Source organism: Macaca thibetana, chromosome 4 (assembly GCF_024542745.1).
Source record: "Macaca thibetana thibetana isolate TM-01 chromosome 4, ASM2454274v1, whole genome shotgun sequence".
NCBI lineage: Eukaryota > Metazoa > Chordata > Mammalia > Primates > Cercopithecidae > Macaca > Macaca thibetana.
The window spans coordinates 33,798,618-33,818,824 of record NC_065581.1 but is presented as its reverse complement, the minus strand read 5'-3'; the positions used below and the strand labels follow the sequence as shown (position 1 = coordinate 33,818,824).

The window sequence follows — 20,207 nt, the reverse complement described above, 5'->3', positions numbered from 1 at the left end:
ATAGCAACTGCACTTTGGGGCAGGAGCATGACCCTAAGCCAGGGTTTCTCAACCTGGCACCATTGCCATTTTGGGCTGAATAATTCGTTGTGCTGGGTGCTGTCCTACGCACTGCAGGATCATCCCTGGGCTACACCCACCAGATACCAATAGTGCTCCCCTCTCCTAGCGTGAGAACAAAAATGTTTGCAGACATTGGCAAATATCCCCTGGAGGCAAAAATCACTCCTGCTGGATATTGCTGTAGGCACAGCTCTTTCAGCAGCAACAAAGTGTAGAAGGACAGATTTCCTCCACAGAAGCTTCATAAGTTAAATAGGCCATAAATATCCTTGAGCTCTCTTAGCAATTCTTCAAGTTTCTGCCACCCTTGTGTGTGTGTGAGTAGATTTTTAAAATATATTTACATGTTTTGAGAATTTACACTTTTCACTTTTGGGACTAACAGGTTCCCATAGGTTTATTAGCCTTGGTATGAGAGAGTCTGCCTTTTTACTTATGTTAAACTTACCATCTTCAAAGTTTAAAAGACTCTCCCTGTTGTGTGTTTCAGGATTTGGTGAACAGGATTAATGTAGTCTGACTTTTTCCAAGATTATAGACTTGCACCATATATGCTGTCTACAATGGACATCTTTTATTCCTCTCATAGTGACCACCCCATTCCCTAGATTGTTTCTGTTGTTTCTAGAGATTTGTCATCTCCCTATGTCTTCTCCAAAACTCAGGACCAGCGGTGGAAGGCACTGTAGGAGCAGTGGGCACACTCCCAGGGGACTGAGCCTGGATGGATAGGGTCAGGAAGGAGGATGGACTTGGAAGGTCACACTAGAGGCACCAGATGATGTGATGGATGAAAAGGCACATTAAAAAGTAATACGTACCTCCGGGCGCGGTGGCTCACGCCTGTAATCCCAGCACTTTGGGAGGCCGAGGCAGGCGGATCACGAGGTCAGGAAGTTGAGACCATCCTGGCTAACATGGTGAAACCCCGTCTCTACTAAAAATACAAAAAATTAGCCGGGCATGGTGGCGGGCGCCTGTGGTCCCAGCTACTTGGGAGGCTGAGGCAGGAGAATGGCGTGAACTCGGGAGGCGGAGCTTGCAGTGAGCCGAGATAGCGCCACTGCACTCCAGCCTGGGAGACAGAGCGAGACTCCGTCTCAAAAAAAAAAAAAAAAAAAAAAGTAATACGTACGTTACAAATGCAACTCCTTTTGTGATAATTATTGTATCAAATTGGGCATTTCTGAGCTTACCCTGTTGTTCTCCAAAGCAGTTGGCTAAGGCTGTTCTTATTTTTTCTTTAACCTTCCTGCCACCTTCAGATGGAATTTATTTGCTACACTAGTGCCAGGTTAATAGTCCTAGAACACAATCATGATCATCTCACCTCCTCCTCAAAAACCTTCGCTGTCTCTCCACTGCCTGCAAAGTCCCACAACCTGAGCCTGGCATTGCAGGTTGTCTACAGTCTTTCCTCAGCCTAACCTCCCCCTGTGTCCTTACAAACACGGTGTGCTCCAGACAAACTGGACTTTGACATGACTTATAAAATATGTTTTCACATTTCCCCCTTTACATCTTTCAAGCCATTTATTGGATGCTAGTATGATTCCCTCCTCAACCCCAGAGCTCTCTGTTTTGAGGCAGAAAACAAAAGGCCCAGAATCAATTAACATCAGTTTCCTGCCTTCACTTTCCTATGGCACTAAGTCAAGTCAGATCAGCAAAGCCTTTATAGCTGGTCCCAGCCTGACTCTCTGCCAAAACCTACTTCCTAAATCCTCTGGAAATGGGGGCCGTCCCACTCCAGGTTGGCCTCATGAAGACATCTCAGTCCCATCAAACCTCCCCTTGGCTTTGAGGCTAATCCACGCTGGCCATGTATACAGTTTTTCTCTGTGGGTTTATCCCCTGAAATTCTACCATGTCCTTGGATTATCACCACACCCTTGATGCTGCCTCTGTCTCAAAGGACACTTTGGACTCTACCTGTCCTTGCTATCACCTGTCTGGGCAGTGGTCTGCTTAACTCTAAGCCCCGAAGTCCTCCCTTCCCTCCTGGACTAAGTTTCTCAGATTTGCTCAGTTTGGTGGCAACAATGCTTCTTATTCAGTTGCTGAGACAGGAGTGACCCTTTGGCGTGGTCTTTGAGATTCTCTAGGGACCTCAGCCTGGATGGCCTCCTGGGAGCTTGCCTGGCTTTACACTGAGCTGCAAACCATGAGAGGAAAGCTATTCAGGCCCTCCAATTAAAGAGATCGCCTCTAAGTCCCCTACAGAGTTGCTCTTTCCTTGTGTCTGAGGGTCTCCTCTGGGTCACATGTCTTTTGCAGAAGACTAGCAGTGAATTGCCATGGGATTGATAACAGAGCCCTCTGGGCTCAGTGGCCAGTTCTGTCCTTTTCCTTGGTCTGTCTCTGATTATTTACAAACATATAACTTTCTAGCCCCATCAAGGAGGTTGTCTTTTGGAATGAGAGCTGTATAAACAAAAAAGGTTAAGAACTTAGTAATGGAGTCAATCTTCACCAAGAAAGGAGGCAATCCATTTCCTCACAAAACTTTCCAGAGAGCAGGAGATGCAGCTCTGAGAAAGGAAGGAAATAGTTCCGGGGAGGGGCTGCTGTTTGCTGGGCCACTTTGCATGTGACGGGAAAGTGAAAGCAGTACTGAAGCAACCTCATGGAAGGCTGTTTCTGCGGTAAGCACCTACTTCTCCAAAGACAACGTTCTCCATTCCCTCGTGGGCCAATGGGCAGTGGGAACTGAGAGAGTCATTTGTGTCTGGCAGACTATTTCCCAAGAAGGGCCTGGTAGCCAGGCAAGCCACAAAGTTGGAGACACTGTTTGAGAGGAAGTAGACCGGTTTTTTCCTAGTTGCTTGTTTTCATCAAGCAAGCACCACGTAAGTAAAAAGCAATTTTAAAAACTGATTTTTGGTTTTGAGAAAAGTCAAATGTACAAAGCCATTTGTGATTGCATAATAAAACTGCATGCCTAAGAATATAAACATTTTGTAATAGATTAGCTATTACACAACAACATTCAAATATCTTTTAATTTTTCATTTTGATCAGATGAAGACAACCAAAGCAGGAAAGTGAGTGTACGGAAACGGAAAAAGAGGTGGATTAATGTTAGAGAAAGTAGAGATACCTAGAAGAATAAAACTGTGGTCCTAAGGAGAGAGAAGGTGGAATGGTTAGATTTTGCTCTCCATTAATAGAAGACCAGGTTGCTGTATTCAAAAGGTCTGGGGAGAAGAAAGGATGTGACAGCTACTAAGCACCTGGTAGTCGCCAAGGGTTGTCCTTTACTATGTTAGACATAATTAGATGACTAAGAATTGAAGCTATACAGGCCAGGCGCAGTGGCTCATGCCTGTAATCCCAGCACTTTGGGAGGCCAAGGTGGGCAGATCACGAGATCAGGAGATGGAGACCATCCTGGCCGCATGGTGAAATCCCGTCTTTACTAAAAATACAAAAATTAGCTGGGTGTGTGGTGGCACGCAGCTGTAATCCCAACTACTCAGGAGGCTGAGGCAGGAGAATCACTTGAACCCGGGAGTCGGAGGTTGCAGTGAGCCGAGATCGCACCACTGCACTCAGCCTGGCGACAGAGCAAGACTCCATCTCAAAACAAAACAAAACAACAACAACAAAAAAGAATTGAAGCTATACAAATGAATGTTTGATCGAGGAGACATTGTTAGCTGGGGACAGATCCCTAGAGAGACCCTGCATTTATGGATTCCCAGAGGAGCAGAAGCTCCAGAATGAATGATCTGAATGGTGTCAAGAAAACCAGAGGAGTGTGATGTCTTGAAATCTGAATAAAGAGAGAAGTCAAGAAAGCAGAATGATCCACTGTGATGAAAGCAGCAAAGAAATCCACCAAGATAAAGATTTGATGACCTTAGCAATCAATTTCTGTCCCATTGAGGTCATGGACAAGGAAGTCAGACTGTGATGAGACTGAAAATGCGTGGGAGGGGAGAAAGGAAACACAGAAGTGTAGCATTTTCTTTAAGGAACCTGGGAAGAGTAAAGAAGAGAGATGGGGTGGAAGCTAGGGAGATAAGAAGAGCATTGAGGACAAGGAAGATTTGAGCCTCAATTCTAAACTGAGCAAGAGACTGAACAGAGTTAACAGAGAGATGGAGGGGAGGACGGCTGAGACAAGCTCCCGGTGGAGGCAGCAGTGAAGGTTTTGAGGGCACAGGTGGAGGTCAGGGTTAGCCTGGAGCAGGAAGAGCCCCAGCCTCTGAGACTTGAGGAAGAAGAAAAAAGGGAAACCAGGGTCTCAGAATGGTCAGAATGTCGCTGATGAAGGACGTGCCTGACTAATTTTCTTGAAGTAAGAGGCAAGGAATTCCTGCTGCTGTGTAGAACTGAATGTGGAGTGAGCGGAGAGTGAGAAGGTTTGGAACTTTCACAAGGAGACTGGGATAATTAATTAATTGATCGATTAGTCAGTTAAATGTTTTGCTGCCTCTTTTCTCTTTCTATCAATTCAAGTCAATCCTGCTTTCACCTGGCTCCAAAACAAAAACTGTGCCTGCTTGCCACTAACCATAGATAAGGCACAACCCTATTACTTTAGCAGGACATCTGTGGCTTTCACAATTTGACACCAGCCTGTTTTCTAAGCCTCGTCTCCTCCAGCTCCTCATCTCCTTGGCCACGCAGCAGTCCCCTGCCTACCATATGCTTTGAGGCCTCTGTGCCTTTGCCCAGGCCGTCTTCTCTCCTTGCAAGGCTCTCATCCTCTTCTCCGCATCAGTAAACTCATATTTATCCTCCAAGGCACAGTTCAAATGTCATCTTCTCTCTAGCTTCTCCTACCGAGGACAGAATTAAGAATTCCCTTTTGTGTATTACACAACAATTTATTTATTCTTCTTATAGTAAAAACGGGAAATTGCTGTTTCAAATACATGGTGTCAGAAGCTGCTTTAATATTCTGGAGATGTAATTAATCTCAAGGAGGAAACTGACCTTTGATTTAGAAAAACACGTTAATGTGCCATTTCATTATAAATGAAATACCCAAAGCTCGTATAGACAGAAGTTACATGTTTCTGTGAAGCATATGGGGATATATGTTATTATAAAAACATTAATTTACTAGAGTTCTCAATGTTTTCCTTTTGCACTTCTTTAGATGTGACCTTATGCCTATTCACCCAGGGGAAAATTTGGATTTTTATCACAGAAGACCAAAAGCAAACAATATTCCAAAACAGAATATTGACAGCCATATCAAAGTCATAGTCTTAAAAATTAGACATTGGTAAGAGAAAAGGGAGTTTCTAAATTTACAAAAGTCTAGGTCCTTAGAGCTCTCTGCTGAGGATTCATTCTAGACTGAGATCACCTCTTTCGGGAGGTGGGCACGCACTGGCCACTTCCGTGTTCCCAAGATCTTAGAAACACCAGAACCCTCTCCTTTCAACCCTCTGCTACCTCCACATGGCACTAGAGCCCACAGGATCTACCTTGGATCTACAGCTTGGATCTACCTACACACATTCTAGAGTCTCGTGGGATCTTCTAGGGATGTCCCTGGTCTGATAAAGAGACACTGTCTGTGGGTATTATCCTTTGCTATCCCAATTGCACTCTCTGTTTTTGTGGGGACACTTGGGAAGATGAAAAACACTCTGTCACCATTACCATCTTCTTCCTGTGTCCCCAGCATCTGACAAATTGAACATTATTTATAAGGTACTATGAAAACAAAAGGAAAAGCAAATTAACCAAACATTTTCAGAAGTCTTCGAAAGCTGTAAAAACCATTCAATTCAACATAAAAGGACAAAATCTTTAAAGTAAAGTTTTTGGCATATTGATAAAATTGGAGAATTGATGATTTGATGTATTAATTTCTGATTAGTTGATGGGTTGATTTTAGTGAGTTAACGTGCAGTAAATTGGTTTTCAGGATGGTCATGGAGAGGGTAGAACTGGCCTGGAGCCAGGGGCCACAGCCCAGACCACACGGGCCCAGGATCAGGCTGAAGGATGTGAGTAGGAGCAGAGCCATGCTGGGGCTACCAGCAGCCAAGGTGGCTGAGCCCCATTGCCTTCACCAGGGATAATCAATCATAGATTAAACCAGCCATGGAAATGTTGGCAATTGATGGGGAGAGGCCAAGGAACTGGGGGCAGAGAACCATCAGAAAAGAGAAAAAAATGTCACCTAGACCCAGCTTCCCACAGCCAGCACGCTCTGTAAGTTCATCCTCTGCCCGAAGATGTCATTCTCAAAATGGGGAGGGAGAGGGGAAGGAGAAGAAACCATGAAAGAGTCCGCCTTTCCCAAAAGAGAGTTGAAGTTTTTCAAAAATACCTCTTTTAAACCGGAAGGGCTGTATCTGTGCCTTTTAATGGCCAATTTTGGGGTTTTCCTACCATCATTTGGAATTGTTTCTCCACAGTGTAATGAGACCAGTTATATATTTTTAAAGTTACTTTTCTTTTCACAAATAAGTTTTAACGTATAAATTTCAAACTATCTGTAGATACAAAGGAAGAGTGATTTTAGCTTAGAATTTTCCAGGAGGTAGAGCTTGGAGCTCTGGGATCTAGAGAAGTCAGGAGACGGGAGGGGAAAGTTCTAAGGGAAGTGAGCAGTTCCCAGCCAAAGGACAGAAGTCCAGAGTTTGAAAAGTGATGGCTGACGAGAAATCTGCTGTGCTAGGGAGCTCCCCCAAATGACCACAACAGTCTGCCCAGGGCAGGAGGCTGGTGCAGGAGATGACATCAACTCCATATGTAAGCACACATTTGCATCACTTCTCTGTCCAGGAATTATCAGACATTCTGGTGACAGCACTGAGCCACTTGAATTCCTGCAGTTATACAGGCACTTAAAACTACTTAATTACTAGGGAAAGGATTGCCCCAGAAAGTTGCAGACCACATGAACATTTATACTGCACATTAATATAATGGACTTTCTCCTTTTTCCACAACATATTTAGTTCCTGTGTACAGATTTCCAAGACAGCCATTCTTGATGGCAGGAACCATAATTGTGTTCCCAAAGCCTAGCATGGTGCTTAAAGCAAAATAGATTAAAAACAGAGCCATGCAGGCCAGGCGTGGTGGCTCACGCCTGTAATCCCAGCACTTTGGGAGGCGGAGGCAGGCGGATCACGAGGTCAGGAGATCGAGACCATCCTGGCGGACATGGTGAAACCCCGTCTGTACTAAAAATACAAAAAAACTTAGCCAGGCGTGGTGGCGGGCGCCTGTAGTCCCAGCTACTCGGGAGGCTGAGGCAGGAGAACGGCGGGAACCCAGGAGGTGGAGCTTGCAGTGAGCGGAGATCTTGCCACTGCACTCCAGCCTGGGCGACAGAGCAAGACTCCGTCTCAAAAAAAAAAAAAAAAAAAAAAAAAAAAAAAAAAGGCGATGCACCAACAAAAACAGATCTAAGGTCCAGAATGGAAAAATGCAATGGTAAGGTCGCCATCTGGTGGAATATCTAGGTAGTAACAGAAGGACTTGAAGACGCTGGCAAGCAGGCTGCTTAAGTGGAAAAATCTCAGAAAAGGAGCCAGTGGCCAACTGGTAGCCAACCAAGAGCAACCAGAGCAGCGCTGTCCAGTAGAAATATAATGGGAGCCTCTTAATTCAATTTCAAATTTTCCAGTAGCTACATTTAAAAAGCAATAAGAAACAGGTGAGATTAATGTAATACATATTTTAAACCACAAATATACAAAAAAATTGTCAATTGAACATTAATTAATATAAAAATTACTGAGATTATGCATATATATTTAATCAAGTCTTCAAATTCCAGGGCATTTCATACTTAGAGTACGTTTTCTGCTTGATAACTACAGGTGGTTGGCAGCTACTGCACAGGACAGCACAGTCCTTGAGGAAGGGGATCCTGTCCTGCTCTTCTGTGCTCCCAGAGCAGGACACAGTGCCCAAGTCACATCAGGTGTCCTATAAACATGTATTTAGTGAAGAATATCCCCCAACACCTACCTGAACTTGTCATGCTCCAGAGAACATGACAGATACAACTTTACCTCAAAGTCAGCATTTTAGACAATTTAGAACAACTGGATTTCTGTCGGTTTTTTTTTTCTTCTTCTTTTTTGAGATGGAGTCTCGCTCTGTTGCCCAGGCTGGAGTGCAGTGGCGCGATCTTGGCTCTCTGCAAGCTCAGCCTCCCAGGTTGTCGCCATTTTCTTGCCTCAGCCTACCGAGTAGCCGGAAGTACAGGCGCCCACCACCACACCAAATACAAGCTAATTGTTTGTATTTTTAGGAGAGACGGGGTTTCACCGTGTGAGCCAGGATGGTCTCAATCTCCTGACCTCGTGATCCGCCCGCCTCGACTCCCAAAGTGCTGGGATTACAGACGTGAGCCACCGCACCCAGTCTTGTGTCATTTTTAAAGGACACTTTAGTACGTTTTTGTTGAACCTATGTTTGCCCCATTATTAGACTCTAATCCCAATAACAGTACCTCTCCCTGGAGCCAGTGTTATCCACTTTATTTACTTTTATTTGTTATCATTGACTTATTTATTTAATAATGTGCTAGCATTTAGAGGGGAAAGGAAGATTGTGTAACCAAGATTCAATAAACCATGATCCCTTCTTACAGGCCCTTTCCATCTAGGAGGGAATGTGGGCCTTACATATACATTCCAAGAAAACCAATAATGAGGAAGCCCTGGTGAGATGAAAGGTGTTTTGAACTGGGTTGCTTGCTGTCTGTGGCTATGAGAAGGTTCCTGGAAGCTTCTGCTCTTGCCTCCCCGGTGTTGGCCTTGAGCAATCACTGTCTGCTCCATGCTGTGAAAAACGATGGCAAGATCCTGATTGCCTGTCCAGCTGTTGAGGGTTGGGTGAGAAAATCCAAGCTGAAATCCTGCTGGAGTGGGAGGAGCTGGGGACTGCCCTAGTCATTGCCTCCTCCACCATCCCAGCTAGCAGTGCTCCCTATGTCTCCTAGTGCTCCCACTCTGAAGCCCTGACCTGAAGTGACACCCAAAGGGTAGTGACTGTGGTTTTGTGCTGGACTAGGACTCCAGCTGGCCCTTCTTTCTCTTTACACACATGACACTAACACAGATAGTCACTAATGGGCCAAAATAATAAGACCTTTAGGGAGTGCTGCCACCTCAAAAGAGAAACAGCAAACAGGACCATCTATGTCCTTGAAAGAATTAGTAGAAAATATAGACCAGTCATTTACAGTGAGAATTAAAAGTGCACTTTAAAAGTAAAAAGCTACTATAATATGAAAAAAAAAATAGAAAATATAAGAAAAACACCTAAAAGTTCTAGGTGTAAAAAATAATAATAAAAGCAAAAGCCACATTAATGGGATAAATAGTGGGAGAGATGCAACTGAAAAACAAAACAGAAAGTTGGAGGACTACACTGAGAAGCTAGCTCAGAACAAGAGAGGGAAGAATTGGGAAGTTATCAATAGAAAAGTCAAGGAAAAAAGGAGGAGAGAATTGTCCAAATATACATTATATGAGTTTCACAAAGACCAAAAAAATAGAGGAGAAAAATAGTTAAAGGAATAAAAAAGATGAATTCCTGGACTTAGAAGATAGAGAAGATCCATAATGTCTTACAGAGAGAAGGAAAAACCCACTCTAGACACACTAGCAAAATTTAAAAATATCAAAGACAATGAGAAAATTCTAAAAGATTCCAGCATGAAAGACTGACATGGGATTTTTTAACTGTGACATTGGATGTGAAAAAAAAATCGGAATGATCTTATTTAGAATATTAAAGGGAAAAAAACTTCCAATAGAATTTATTACACAGTGAAACTTTTTTCAAAAGTGCTTGTATAATAAAAAAAAATACATCAAGCATACAAGGTTTCAGAAGGTTTGCTATGCAAATTCCCACATTTGACACGTTTTGGAAGAATTCTAATCAGAGAAAGCATTCTAGAAGGTGCCAAAAGATATGAGAAGTAATGTTGACCAAATACTTTGGTGAAGGAGAAAATATGTGAATAAATTTGAAAGCATGCTAAAGTTCTTATCCAGTCAGAGGGAAGTTGAGGAAGGTATCAGTAACACACACACACACACACACACACACACACACACGGGCAATGAAGACTAAAAAAGAAAACTTGGCCAGGCATGGTGGCTCATGCCTATAATCCTAGCACTCTGAGAGGCTGAGACGGGCGGATCGCCTGAGCTCAGGAGTTCGAGACCAGCCTAGGCAACACGGTGAAACCCCATCTTTACTAAAATACAAAAAAAAATTAGCCAGGCATGGTGACGTGCACCTGTAGTCCCAGCTACTTGGGAGGCTGAGGCAGGAGAATTGCTTGAACCCGGGAGGCAGAGGTTGCAGTGAGCCAAGATTGAGCAACTGCACTCTAGCCTGAGCAACAGAGCGAGAGTCTGTCTCCAAAAAATCAAACAAACAAACAAAAAAAAGAAAAAGAAAGAAAGAAAAAAGAAAACTTAAAAAAATAGAAATATTGAAATAAATAAGGTATTAGAAACAAGTCCAAGTGCATCAATATTCACAATAAATGCAGAGAGATTATCAGGACAAATTGGGAAAAGACTCAGTTCACCAAGATTATCATAATTCCCAAGAGTAAGCACCTAATAACCTAAAAGCATAGAGGGCAAAAGATTTAAAAATTAGAAACAAGTTGAAAAGCCTACAGTCATAGTTAGAGATCTAAATATACCATTCATATGCCAGGAGTGGTCATGCCTGTAGTCCCAGCTACTCCAGGAGGCTGAAGCAGGAGGATCGCTTGAGCCCATGTGTTTGAGGCTGCAGTGAGCTCTGATTACTCCACTGCCCTCCAGCCTGAGCAACAGAGCAAGACCCTGTCTCTAAAAAATAAATAAAAAAATAAATGCACTACTCTTCGTTATGTATCGTTCAGTCCAAAAAATAAAGAAACCCACAATAAATTAGAATGATAAAATCCACATGCTTGATCCAATAGACTTGTACATGTATAAAATTCTGCATCAAATTTATTAGAGCCCATGTGAAATATTTACAGAAGTTGACCACACTCCAAGCCATAAAGGATTATCACGTAATTAAGTTTTATGTTAATAACAAAAAACATACTTTTAAAAAATCTATGTATGGTATGAAATAAAAAACACCAAATACTCAATTGTTATTAAACAAAGAAGCAACATTCTTTATCATGAGTTCTTCATGGCTTTCCCATCTATTATCTCGTGGTTCCAGCTCCCACCTCACTTGGGGAGAGATGAAGGTGGTGAGGGTCCTAACCAGGGCAGGATCAAAGCAGTGAAGGCACTGTTCATTCATGCACAGATACCTCCTAGGCACCTATAATGTGCTACGCATTATGCTAGACACTGCGGGATGGAAACAAAAAAACTAAGATTAAGGCTTCTCATAAACTATGCCACACAAATCAATTACTAGTTGTAATTTGATTAATTTGAAGTCAGAAGCTGTGTCTGCCGCACTCAGAATAGGCATCCCTTCTTATTCATTGAGGAAAGAGCATTGGAGCAGGTTTTACCACTCCACAGGCTACCCGAGAACCACCTAGGGAGCATGCTGAAAACAGAGGTTCCCTGCCCCTGCCTTGGAAAGGCTAATCTAACCCATGAGGTCAGGAGGAAACCCAGGAACATGTAGTATAACAAACTCCCCAGGTGATTCTCATTTGGAACCAGAGACCCAGATGATTTCCTAGCTCCTTCCAAGTTGAAACTCATCGATTTCATGGTCTTTGACACATGGCCTAATTTGGTTAGATTTATCTTTACTCAGATGTTAGCTTTACATATATATATATACACTGGACTAAATTCTCCCAGTCGAGCCCAACTAGAAGCCAAAGACAAGGGTGATGCCGTCCTCCAGCCTGTGGCAGCCTGGAGGAGGTGCCCGGGTCCTGGAGGGACAGACAGAGAGGACCAGCACCTCTGCCCTCCTCAGGGAGTCCACGGAAACTCCTTACACTCTGCTTTAGACCAAACATCTCCAACAATTACACATTTTTTCTTACACAATGAAATTTAATAATAATAAAAGAAAAATAACATTTTTGAAAGTGATTTAAAGTTTTAAGAGGTTTTTATTCCATTATGCAGCCAATGTTTTCCTTTTAAAGATTATTGGTAAAGTTTATTTTACTTTCTAACTCAAAATTTGTCCACAGAAACTTCTTGGGAAAGTAGGATTCCCTGCATCGCAGATCGACATAGAGAGAGGATTTGTTGGAGCTCAGCTGCGCGGCGCCCTGACGGCTTTTCTCTCCCTTCAGGTAGGGAGTCCCTTCTTGGAGGACGTGGTAACAGTTGGTCCAAGCCCCTCCCGTCCTCCAAATCTTCCTTTGGCCTCTCTTGTTGGCCTGGTGAATCCTTCCACCTTCTCACCCCGGCTCTTTCCCTCTTCACCCAGCAACAGTTACATTCACTCAGAGAATTTCTGTGATTGGCTGAAGACAACAGGGGTCGCCCCCATCCTCGATCTGTTTTCTTCGTCTTCACCTCCGCCTGGTTCCTGTACTCCCCACAGGGACTGAGACTGATTTGATTAAAGCACCAGAGTGTAATGGCCCTCAGAGCAGGGCTGGTCCTGGGGTTCCACAGCCTGATGACCCTCCTGAGCCCGCAGGAGGCAGGGGCCACCAAGGGTGAGTGCGAGGGCGAGGCGGGTGCGGCGGGGAGCAGAGATTTACGGAGTTGGGTTACATGAGGAGATGACATGGAGGATGCTTGTTCCTCTCCCTCTCTGGTTTATGAGCAACTTCCTTCACCAAGAGACACCCAATCCCCCTCACCTCTGTCACATCCACTCTGGACCTAAATGAAGGTGCAGCTCGGTCAGCTGCGCAGGTGCCCCATTCAGCCTTTGCTGACGTTCAGATTTCTCCTGATTCCTTCCTCCTTCCTGAGACCCAAACCTCCACCCAACAGGTGCCAGCAAGCACCCTGATTTCTCTGCTACCCCTGGCCTGGAGTGTGGCCCATCAAGTCCAGTTCTGTTGCAGTATTTATGCCCATGCCAGTAGTTAACTGTTTACCTGTCTGTTTATCGGGAGACATGAGCTGGTTTGCGGGTCTACAGCTGGTTCATCTTTATTTCTTTTATTTCCCTGGCCCGCCATTGTGCTGGGTGCATGCTAGTTCCTCAATAACTGCTGCTCAAACAACTTCACAGAATTCTGCAAGTATTAGAACTTAATCCCTAACTTCCGGAAAACTAGACAACAGTTATGGAAGAGACACACTCAGTCATAATGCTCTGAGATGGAGGAGTTGGGACATGAACTTTGACTTCTGACTCCTCATCCAGTGCTCTTTGCAATGCCTTGAGTTGCCTCTTCTTATCCCCTTGGTCTCTGGGTCACTAACCTTAATGCTTACCCCTGCCAGCCATGGCCTGTTTCCCCTTACACCCACCTACACTGCATCTCTGTGCAGAGCTCCACTACTCTCCTGTCCTTAATCATTCCCCCTCATTCCACGCCCACAGTCCCACCAGCTCACAACACAGGGCCTGACAACACAGACAGGGCAGACAACCACAGCCAAGATTTAAATTCTGGAACCCCAAGCATGATTTTAGGCAGCCCCTCCTCTTCCCATCCTGATAGGCCAGACTGCACTGTTTCTGTGCCGGCTGTAATGTGCTGGGATGAGCATCTTTCTTCCTGTCCTCTCCCTTCCCCTCTCCCAGGGCCAGCCCAGTGTCAGAACAGGACTGTGTCCCCCCACAGAACCCAGGATGGGGCCCAGGCTCAGGGACTCAACAATCACATATTGTGGATGAGACAGACACATTTTCTTCTCTCTCCTTGACCCTGAACTCACCAAATACAGCTGACCACATGGGCTCCTACGGACCCGCCTTCTACCAGTCTTACGGTGCCTCAGGCCAGTTCACCCATGAATTTGATGGGGAACAGCTGTTTTCTGTGGACCTGAAGAAAAGCGAGGCTGTGTGGCGTCTGCCTGAGTTTGGCGACTTTGCCCGCTTTGACCCGCAGGGTGGGCTGGCCGGCATCGCTGCGATCAAAGCCCATCTGGACGTCCTGGTGGAGCGCTCCAACCACACCAGAGCCATCAACGGTACCAGCCCTCCCTCTGCCCACCCAGTCAGGCGGGAAGGTCAGAGAAACTTCCTCCCAGTTCCTAGGCCTCCATCACTCTGGGGCGCACTCTCAGTGCCCGTGCCTGTCATGCCCTGTCCCTTTCTTTCCCAGGAGGCTCCATGTCTTCCTAGACCCCGTTGGCATCCCTCTCCTTGAGGAATGACACCTCTCACCTGGACTCCCACCCAGGGACCAGTCAGATATAGGACCTCCTGGCATCCCACTCCCTCCCCAGTCTCCTCTCCCTCTGTTTTTCTCCTTTTCTGCCCCAGTGGATACCATCCCAGAGCATCCCCTGCCCACAGATGGCTACGAAGGGGGAACGTCCCTTAATCCCAGTCCTAGTAAGGCCCTGGGAAGAGGGATGAGCCTGTGAACTCAGGCCCCATTCCTCCTAGTGCCTCCAAGGGTGACCGTGCTCCCCAAGTCTCGGGTGGAGCTGGGCCAGCCCAACATCCTCATCTGCATTGTGGACAACATCTTCCCGCCTGTGATCAATATCACCTGGCTGCGCAACGGCCAAGCTGTCACTGAGGGAGTGGCCCAGACCAGCTTCTATTCCCAGCCTGACCATTTGTTCCGCAAGTTCCACTACCTGCCCTTCGTGCCCTCGGCCAAGGACGTCTATGACTGCCAGGTGGAGCACTGGAGCCTGGATGCGCCACTCCTCAGGCATTGGGGTACGGAGCCCCCTCCCCATGCACCCTCCTGGCCCCAGGTTTCCTTTACTCTAGAATCCTTCCCTATACCACCAATTCCTTCCTTTCTCTCCCAGAGCTCCAGGTGCCTATTCCACCACCAGATGCCATGGAGACCCTGGTCTGTGCCCTGGGCCTGGCCATCGGCCTGGTGGGCTTCCTCGTGGGCACCATCCTCATCATCATGGGCACATATGTGTCCAGTGCCCCCAGGTGCAGAGGCCCCAGGAGTCTGGCAGGGGAGGAAAGTGGATGACTCTGAACAGGACATGCGCGGAGAATCAGAGATTCTGTCGCGGGGAAAGAGTTCAGGAAAGAAATGGGCATGGAAGAAAGAAGCAGAGGTGGGGTGAGAGAGTGAGGTTTTTGGGGGGAGGTGGGCACTCAGAGATAGGATCCCAGCATATTGAAATTGAGCAACATCGATTGTGTGGTTTCTGCTACTTTAGGTAACGATCCTTCTGAGAGAAATGACTTGTGGGAGACACCCTGCAGATCCTCGTGGATTTGTGACAGCTCCTGCGTGCTCAGTGCGCTTTAAGTGTATCCTGCTGTGCTGACCTTGAGTGGGATCAACCTCTGCCCTACAGGACCCCCCTTTTTGGCGCCAGTACTCATAGCAGGGTTTGTGGGACACCTACTAGCTTTCCTTCCCTTTCAAACACACACACACACATTTTTGCTCTACCCAAAGCTCTGGCTGGCAGCACCAAATGCTTTGGTAGTGTTTGCACTGTGTCCTTTTTAGGCCTTGGCCAGTTCTCCCAGGGTTGAGGCATGTGGTGCTGGGGATTGGCAGCAGTCCTGGGGCCCGCATGGGTGTGTCTTGCTCCATTTGTCCCATTGTGTGTTACTTTGTGAATGAGCCGTTTCACATGGACCTGATGAAATTTGCCTCCTGAGTTCAGTTTTGCCCTGAAAGGGATGCAGATTATCCTGTTCCTTATGACCCCCTCAGCTAACAACCCCCTCAGCACTGGGACAGGACAGGCTCATGGGGACTCCACTCCTGCCTGGGTTTACTCTGTATGAAGAGACCATTGGTATCCTGCCATGATGTCATTTCCTTTTTCTACTTTCCCTAGAGTCCCATGCATGACAAAGAGAAGCCCAAGGCTTGGATAAGGTGGCCACTTCCCTCAGTGGGGTCAATCATGTCAGGTAGGAGGTGGTAGAGTCGGTGTGCAAGGTATCTGGTAAGAGGGGCGGTCCACCTAGACACTCTCTAAAATATGTGGCCTAGAAGATTTTAGTCTACTTTTCTGTGAACAAAATTTAAACATACAAAGAGATAAGTCACCATACCACGTAGTTTATGTCAGGACCAAAATGAGTAGTACAGATTACAGTTTTCAAACCAGAATGCACATCAGAACTGCTTGGGATCCTTTTAAAAGTACAGGCATTGGCCTGGTGCAGTGGCTCACTCCTATAATCCCAGCACTTTGGGAGGCCAAGGGGACAGGATCGCTTGAGGCCAGGAGTTGGAAACCATCCTGGGCTACACAGAGAGACCCCATCTCTAAAAAGAAAGATTTAAAAATTAACCAGGCATGGTGGCTCGCACCTGTATTCCCAGCCACTTGGGAGGCTGAGGCTGGAGGAGTGCTTGAGCCCAGGAGTTCAAGGCTGCAGTGAGCCAAGATCACACCACTGCACTCCAGCCTAGGTGACACAGTGAGACCGTCTCTAAATAAATAAATAAAATATAAAAATAACAGGCATCACCCAGACCTACTGAATTAGAATCTCGGGGGTGCAAGGGGCAGCAACAGGGAGGCTGTCTTTTTTGAGACAGGGTCTCACTCTGTCACCAGGTTGGAGTGCCATGGCATGATCTCGGCTCACTACAACCTCAGCCTCCCGAGTTGAAGCATTTCTCCTGCCTCAGCCTCCTGAGTAGCTGGGACTACAGGTGTGCACCACCATGCCCAGCTAATTTTTGTATTTTTAAGTAGAGACGGGGTTTCACCATGTTGGCCAGGATGGTCTCCATCTCCTGACCTCGTGATCCACCCTCCTTGACCTCCCAAAGTGCTGGAATTACAGGCATGAGCCACCGCGCCTGGCCGAAGCTGTCATTTTTTAACAGGCTCTGGATGACTCTGATGCAGCCATCCTGGACCTAGGCTGTGGTCTGGTCACTGGGACACAGTGACATAATCAGGTGCCATGGGGGGTCATGGGAAAGGGGGATCCCTAAGGTCTGAGGTGGACCAGGAAGGCTTTCTGAAGAACCTGGGTCTGTTAGGGCATCAAAGCCAATCAAAGTACAAGTAAATAGGGACAAAATGAGGGTTTGAACTGTGAGCAGTTGGTCCTGGAAAAGAAAGAAACCAAGAGATTATGGGGACTCAATGGGCTTCTTAAGAGAGAATAAGCTGAAACCAATGACTAGAAGACCCTGACGGAAGTGGAGGAGAATCATTTCAGGCAAATTTTTTGTGTGCCAGTAACAGAAACCCTCTTCGTGTGATCACATGCAAAGTATAGGATGTTTGCAATATAGCCGTGGGGAGGAGTGCAGGGCCCAAGGGTAGATTCTAGCCAGGCCTCCCAGGAACAGAACTGGGATCCGAAAAGCCCGGAGAAGCTAGAGCTGCCCCTCCAACCCTCTCGGATCCGCACGGTCTGTGTTCTCTAGACCCCCCTGCATGTTAGCGGTGTTCTCTCTCTGTGGACTGACTGTCCTTTTCAGTGAACATGTCCACCCGAAAGCTCCTGAGTTTATATCATCTCAGCCCTCACAACCCACAAAGGCTGTGTCTCCTAGTCACAGCTTTAAATTACTGGAAAAATAAATGACCGGCCAAACGTGGAGCAGGTGTCCATCCCAGCCCTGTGTAGTTAGAACAGGAGACAAGATCCCACACAAATGTGGCTGCCAAGCACCCAGCCCCGGGGCAAGGGGTCAAGTTCTTGTCAGAGAAAGAGGAATAAATTGGTTCTCAGAAGACACCACAAGATACGTGTGTTCCCAACAATCTCTGATCTCTGCTGATCTTTTGCTTAGCAGTTAACTTGATGCATCATTGGGAAGGTGTTTCTCTCATCTCCATCCTAAGGCTTAATAAAGTCATTAAAATTGTGTTCTTTTGACCAAAGAAATGTATGGTTTTTTGTTTTTTGTTTTTTTCACTGTTGCATATACTACCCTGAAGTCACTGGAACTTCTAGGAATAATTCCAGAGCCTTTAGATTTATGCGTCTGTGTGTATACTCACATTTGTTTCTAGTCTCAAGGTACGTAGTGTTTTATTTTAAAAAACAAATTGTGCTCCTGCATTCCTGATCTTTCACTCTGTTTTAGAACAGACATCCGGTAGTCTCCTGTCCTTTGTATCCAAACTCTCCCTTTTTGCAGGGTCCCCCTACAGATCATAAGCACGTCATCTCTCCAAATAATGAGAACATCAAGTCCTCTGTCTGTCCTTGACCCAGTCTCCCTTCCACCCAAGCTCCTCCCGGTCACACCCTCTGAGAGCGTCTGCATGGACTGCCTCTAGCTCCCCTCTTCCCATCCACTCTCTTTCGGTTTTAATTTTTAACCAAATTATGTTATATGCATAGTTTAGAGTCAAATATTTTTTACAAGATTTGTTACAGAAATACCAGTCTCCAGCCCCCTCTGCCACCATATCCTCAGCCTCACAGAAAATAACTTTCAATTGTTTTAATGTGTTCTGTTGGTATTGACCTCCCATCTCTAATTAACATGTTTGTGTTGCTACATCTAGATTTTTCAGCTTTAGGCTTTATCTCTTTACCTCTTGCTGTGGGAGAGGGGGATTTAGATTTTTTTCATCCTCAAAGAACATCATGCACCCTTCCCATGCCCCTTCTTTTAATATGAGTATATTGTCATTTTTACAACATAGTAAAAATTGCTATGCTTACTATGTTTATATCAGTATGACCATGTAATGGCAAACCATAGAGCAAACCATGCTTGCTCTTCCTTTTCTAGATGACTTTGTTTTCTCTGGAGTGTGTAATTGTCCTGTTTTCCTTTGTGTGGCTATATTTGTCCTTATTATTAATGAATCACAAAATTCCTTGCAGTACAATCAAACACGTCAGGTATTCTGTCAATTTTACCATCAGATGTAACTCTCCCAGAATCTTCTGTCGGCTCCAGTCTTAACTCTTTGCCCTTGATAATACAGCGTTCACTCTGAGATCACCCTTCGCCGTCTGCATCAGGATTTACCTGTCCTTCGAGTTGGATCTTCTGTTTCTTGTATCCAGTCATTGCCCCTTTGTGGTCTGCCTTATTTTAATGAGGCACCTCTTCTTTCCACTTCCTGCGAAACAGTGCATATGAGGAAAACTTTGTATGCTTCGTATGTCCGAAAATGTATTTATTGTACTCTCAAACTTGAATAATAGCTTGCATGGGTATAAAATTCAAGATTGGAAATCATTTCCATCAGAATTGTTAAGGCATTTCTCTATAATCCCTTAGCTTCCTGTGTTATTGTTGATAAGCCAAAAGATATTGTGTCATGAAACTTTGTATGTAATCATTGTTGTTTTTTCCTCTCTGGAAGCTTATAGGATTTCTGCTCTTTCCTTTCCTCCTTTAAATTCTTATAGGTGCTCCATAACCTACAAGGTGAAGATCCTTCTCAAACTGTCCTCAGTGTACTGTTTTAACCATATTTCTTTTCTTTTCTTTTTTTTTGAGATAGAGTCTCGCTCTGATACCCAAGCTGGAGTGCAGTGGTGTAATCTTAGCTCACTGCAACCTCTGTCTCCCAGATTCAAGCAATTCTCCTGCCTCACTCTCCTGAGTAGCTGGAATTACAGGCACCCGCCACCACGCCTGGCTAATTTTTTTTATTTTTAGTAGAGATGGGGTTTCACCATGTTGGCCAGGCTGGTCTCAAACTTCTGACCTCAGGTGATCCACCTGCCTTGGCCTCCCAAAGTGCTGGGATTACAGGCATGAGCCACCAAGCCTGGGCTATTTTAACCATATTTATAATAGCGCCTCCTGAAAATGGTCAATGCCTAAGTCACAGAAAATTGTTGTTGCATGTTTACTCCTCCCTGCCTTTGCACAAACTATTATCTGTGCTGGACCTGCCTTCCTCCACCAACCAATCAAAATTCTACCTGTCCTTCCAGGGTCCAGATTAAATGTCACCTCTTCTGTGAAGCATTTCCAATCCCAGCCCCCAATATGCTGGCCACCATCTCCCTACAGTACTACCACATTCCGCCCTTTGTCAGTTGACTGTGTATGAATTTGCCTTTGCCACTAACTGCTCCTCTAAAGCAAGAGAAGTCTGTGTCTTACAGTTCCGACACCCAGAACATAATGGGCATTGAAACACTGTAGAATTCTATTTAATTCAATTTTGTTTGCT

At 45.5% G+C, this 20,207-nt stretch overlaps 1 protein-coding gene across 3 annotated transcripts; it reads left to right on the top strand.

The window, feature by feature from the left end:
• The first annotated feature begins 12,142 nt into the window (after positions 1-12,142).
• LOC126952785 (HLA class II histocompatibility antigen, DO alpha chain) lies at positions 12,143-17,935 on the top strand. 3 transcript variants are annotated; one of them, XM_050787805.1, is made up of 6 exons: positions 12,145-12,331; positions 12,442-12,676; positions 13,866-14,114; positions 14,536-14,774; positions 14,913-15,048; positions 15,285-17,935. In XM_050787805.1, the coding sequence occupies exons 2-6, from the start codon at positions 12,595-12,597 to the stop codon at positions 15,374-15,376; spliced, it is 798 nt and encodes a 265-aa protein (XP_050643762.1). In that variant the 5' UTR covers positions 12,145-12,331; positions 12,442-12,594; the 3' UTR covers positions 15,377-17,935. The 3 variants fall into 3 exon arrangements, with proteins under 3 accessions (XP_050643761.1, XP_050643762.1, XP_050643763.1); XM_050787806.1 differs by having other exon boundaries at positions 14,536-14,817; XM_050787804.1 differs by having other exon boundaries at positions 12,143-12,331; positions 14,536-15,048.
• The last annotated feature ends 2,272 nt before the right edge of the window (positions 17,936-20,207 follow it).

Bases quoted from the DNA above. Each gene is read 5' to 3' on its own strand.
- LOC126952785 (XM_050787804.1), top strand. From the start codon at position 12,595: ATGGCCCTCAGAGCAGGGCTGGTCCTGGGGTTCCACAGCCTGATGACC. The intron at 12,677-13,865 runs GTGAGTGCGAGG...CACCAAATACAG, and splicing joins GGAGGCAGGGGCCACCAAGG to CTGACCACATGGGCTCCTAC. The intron at 14,115-14,535 runs GTACCAGCCCTC...CATTCCTCCTAG, and splicing joins CCACACCAGAGCCATCAACG to TGCCTCCAAGGGTGACCGTG.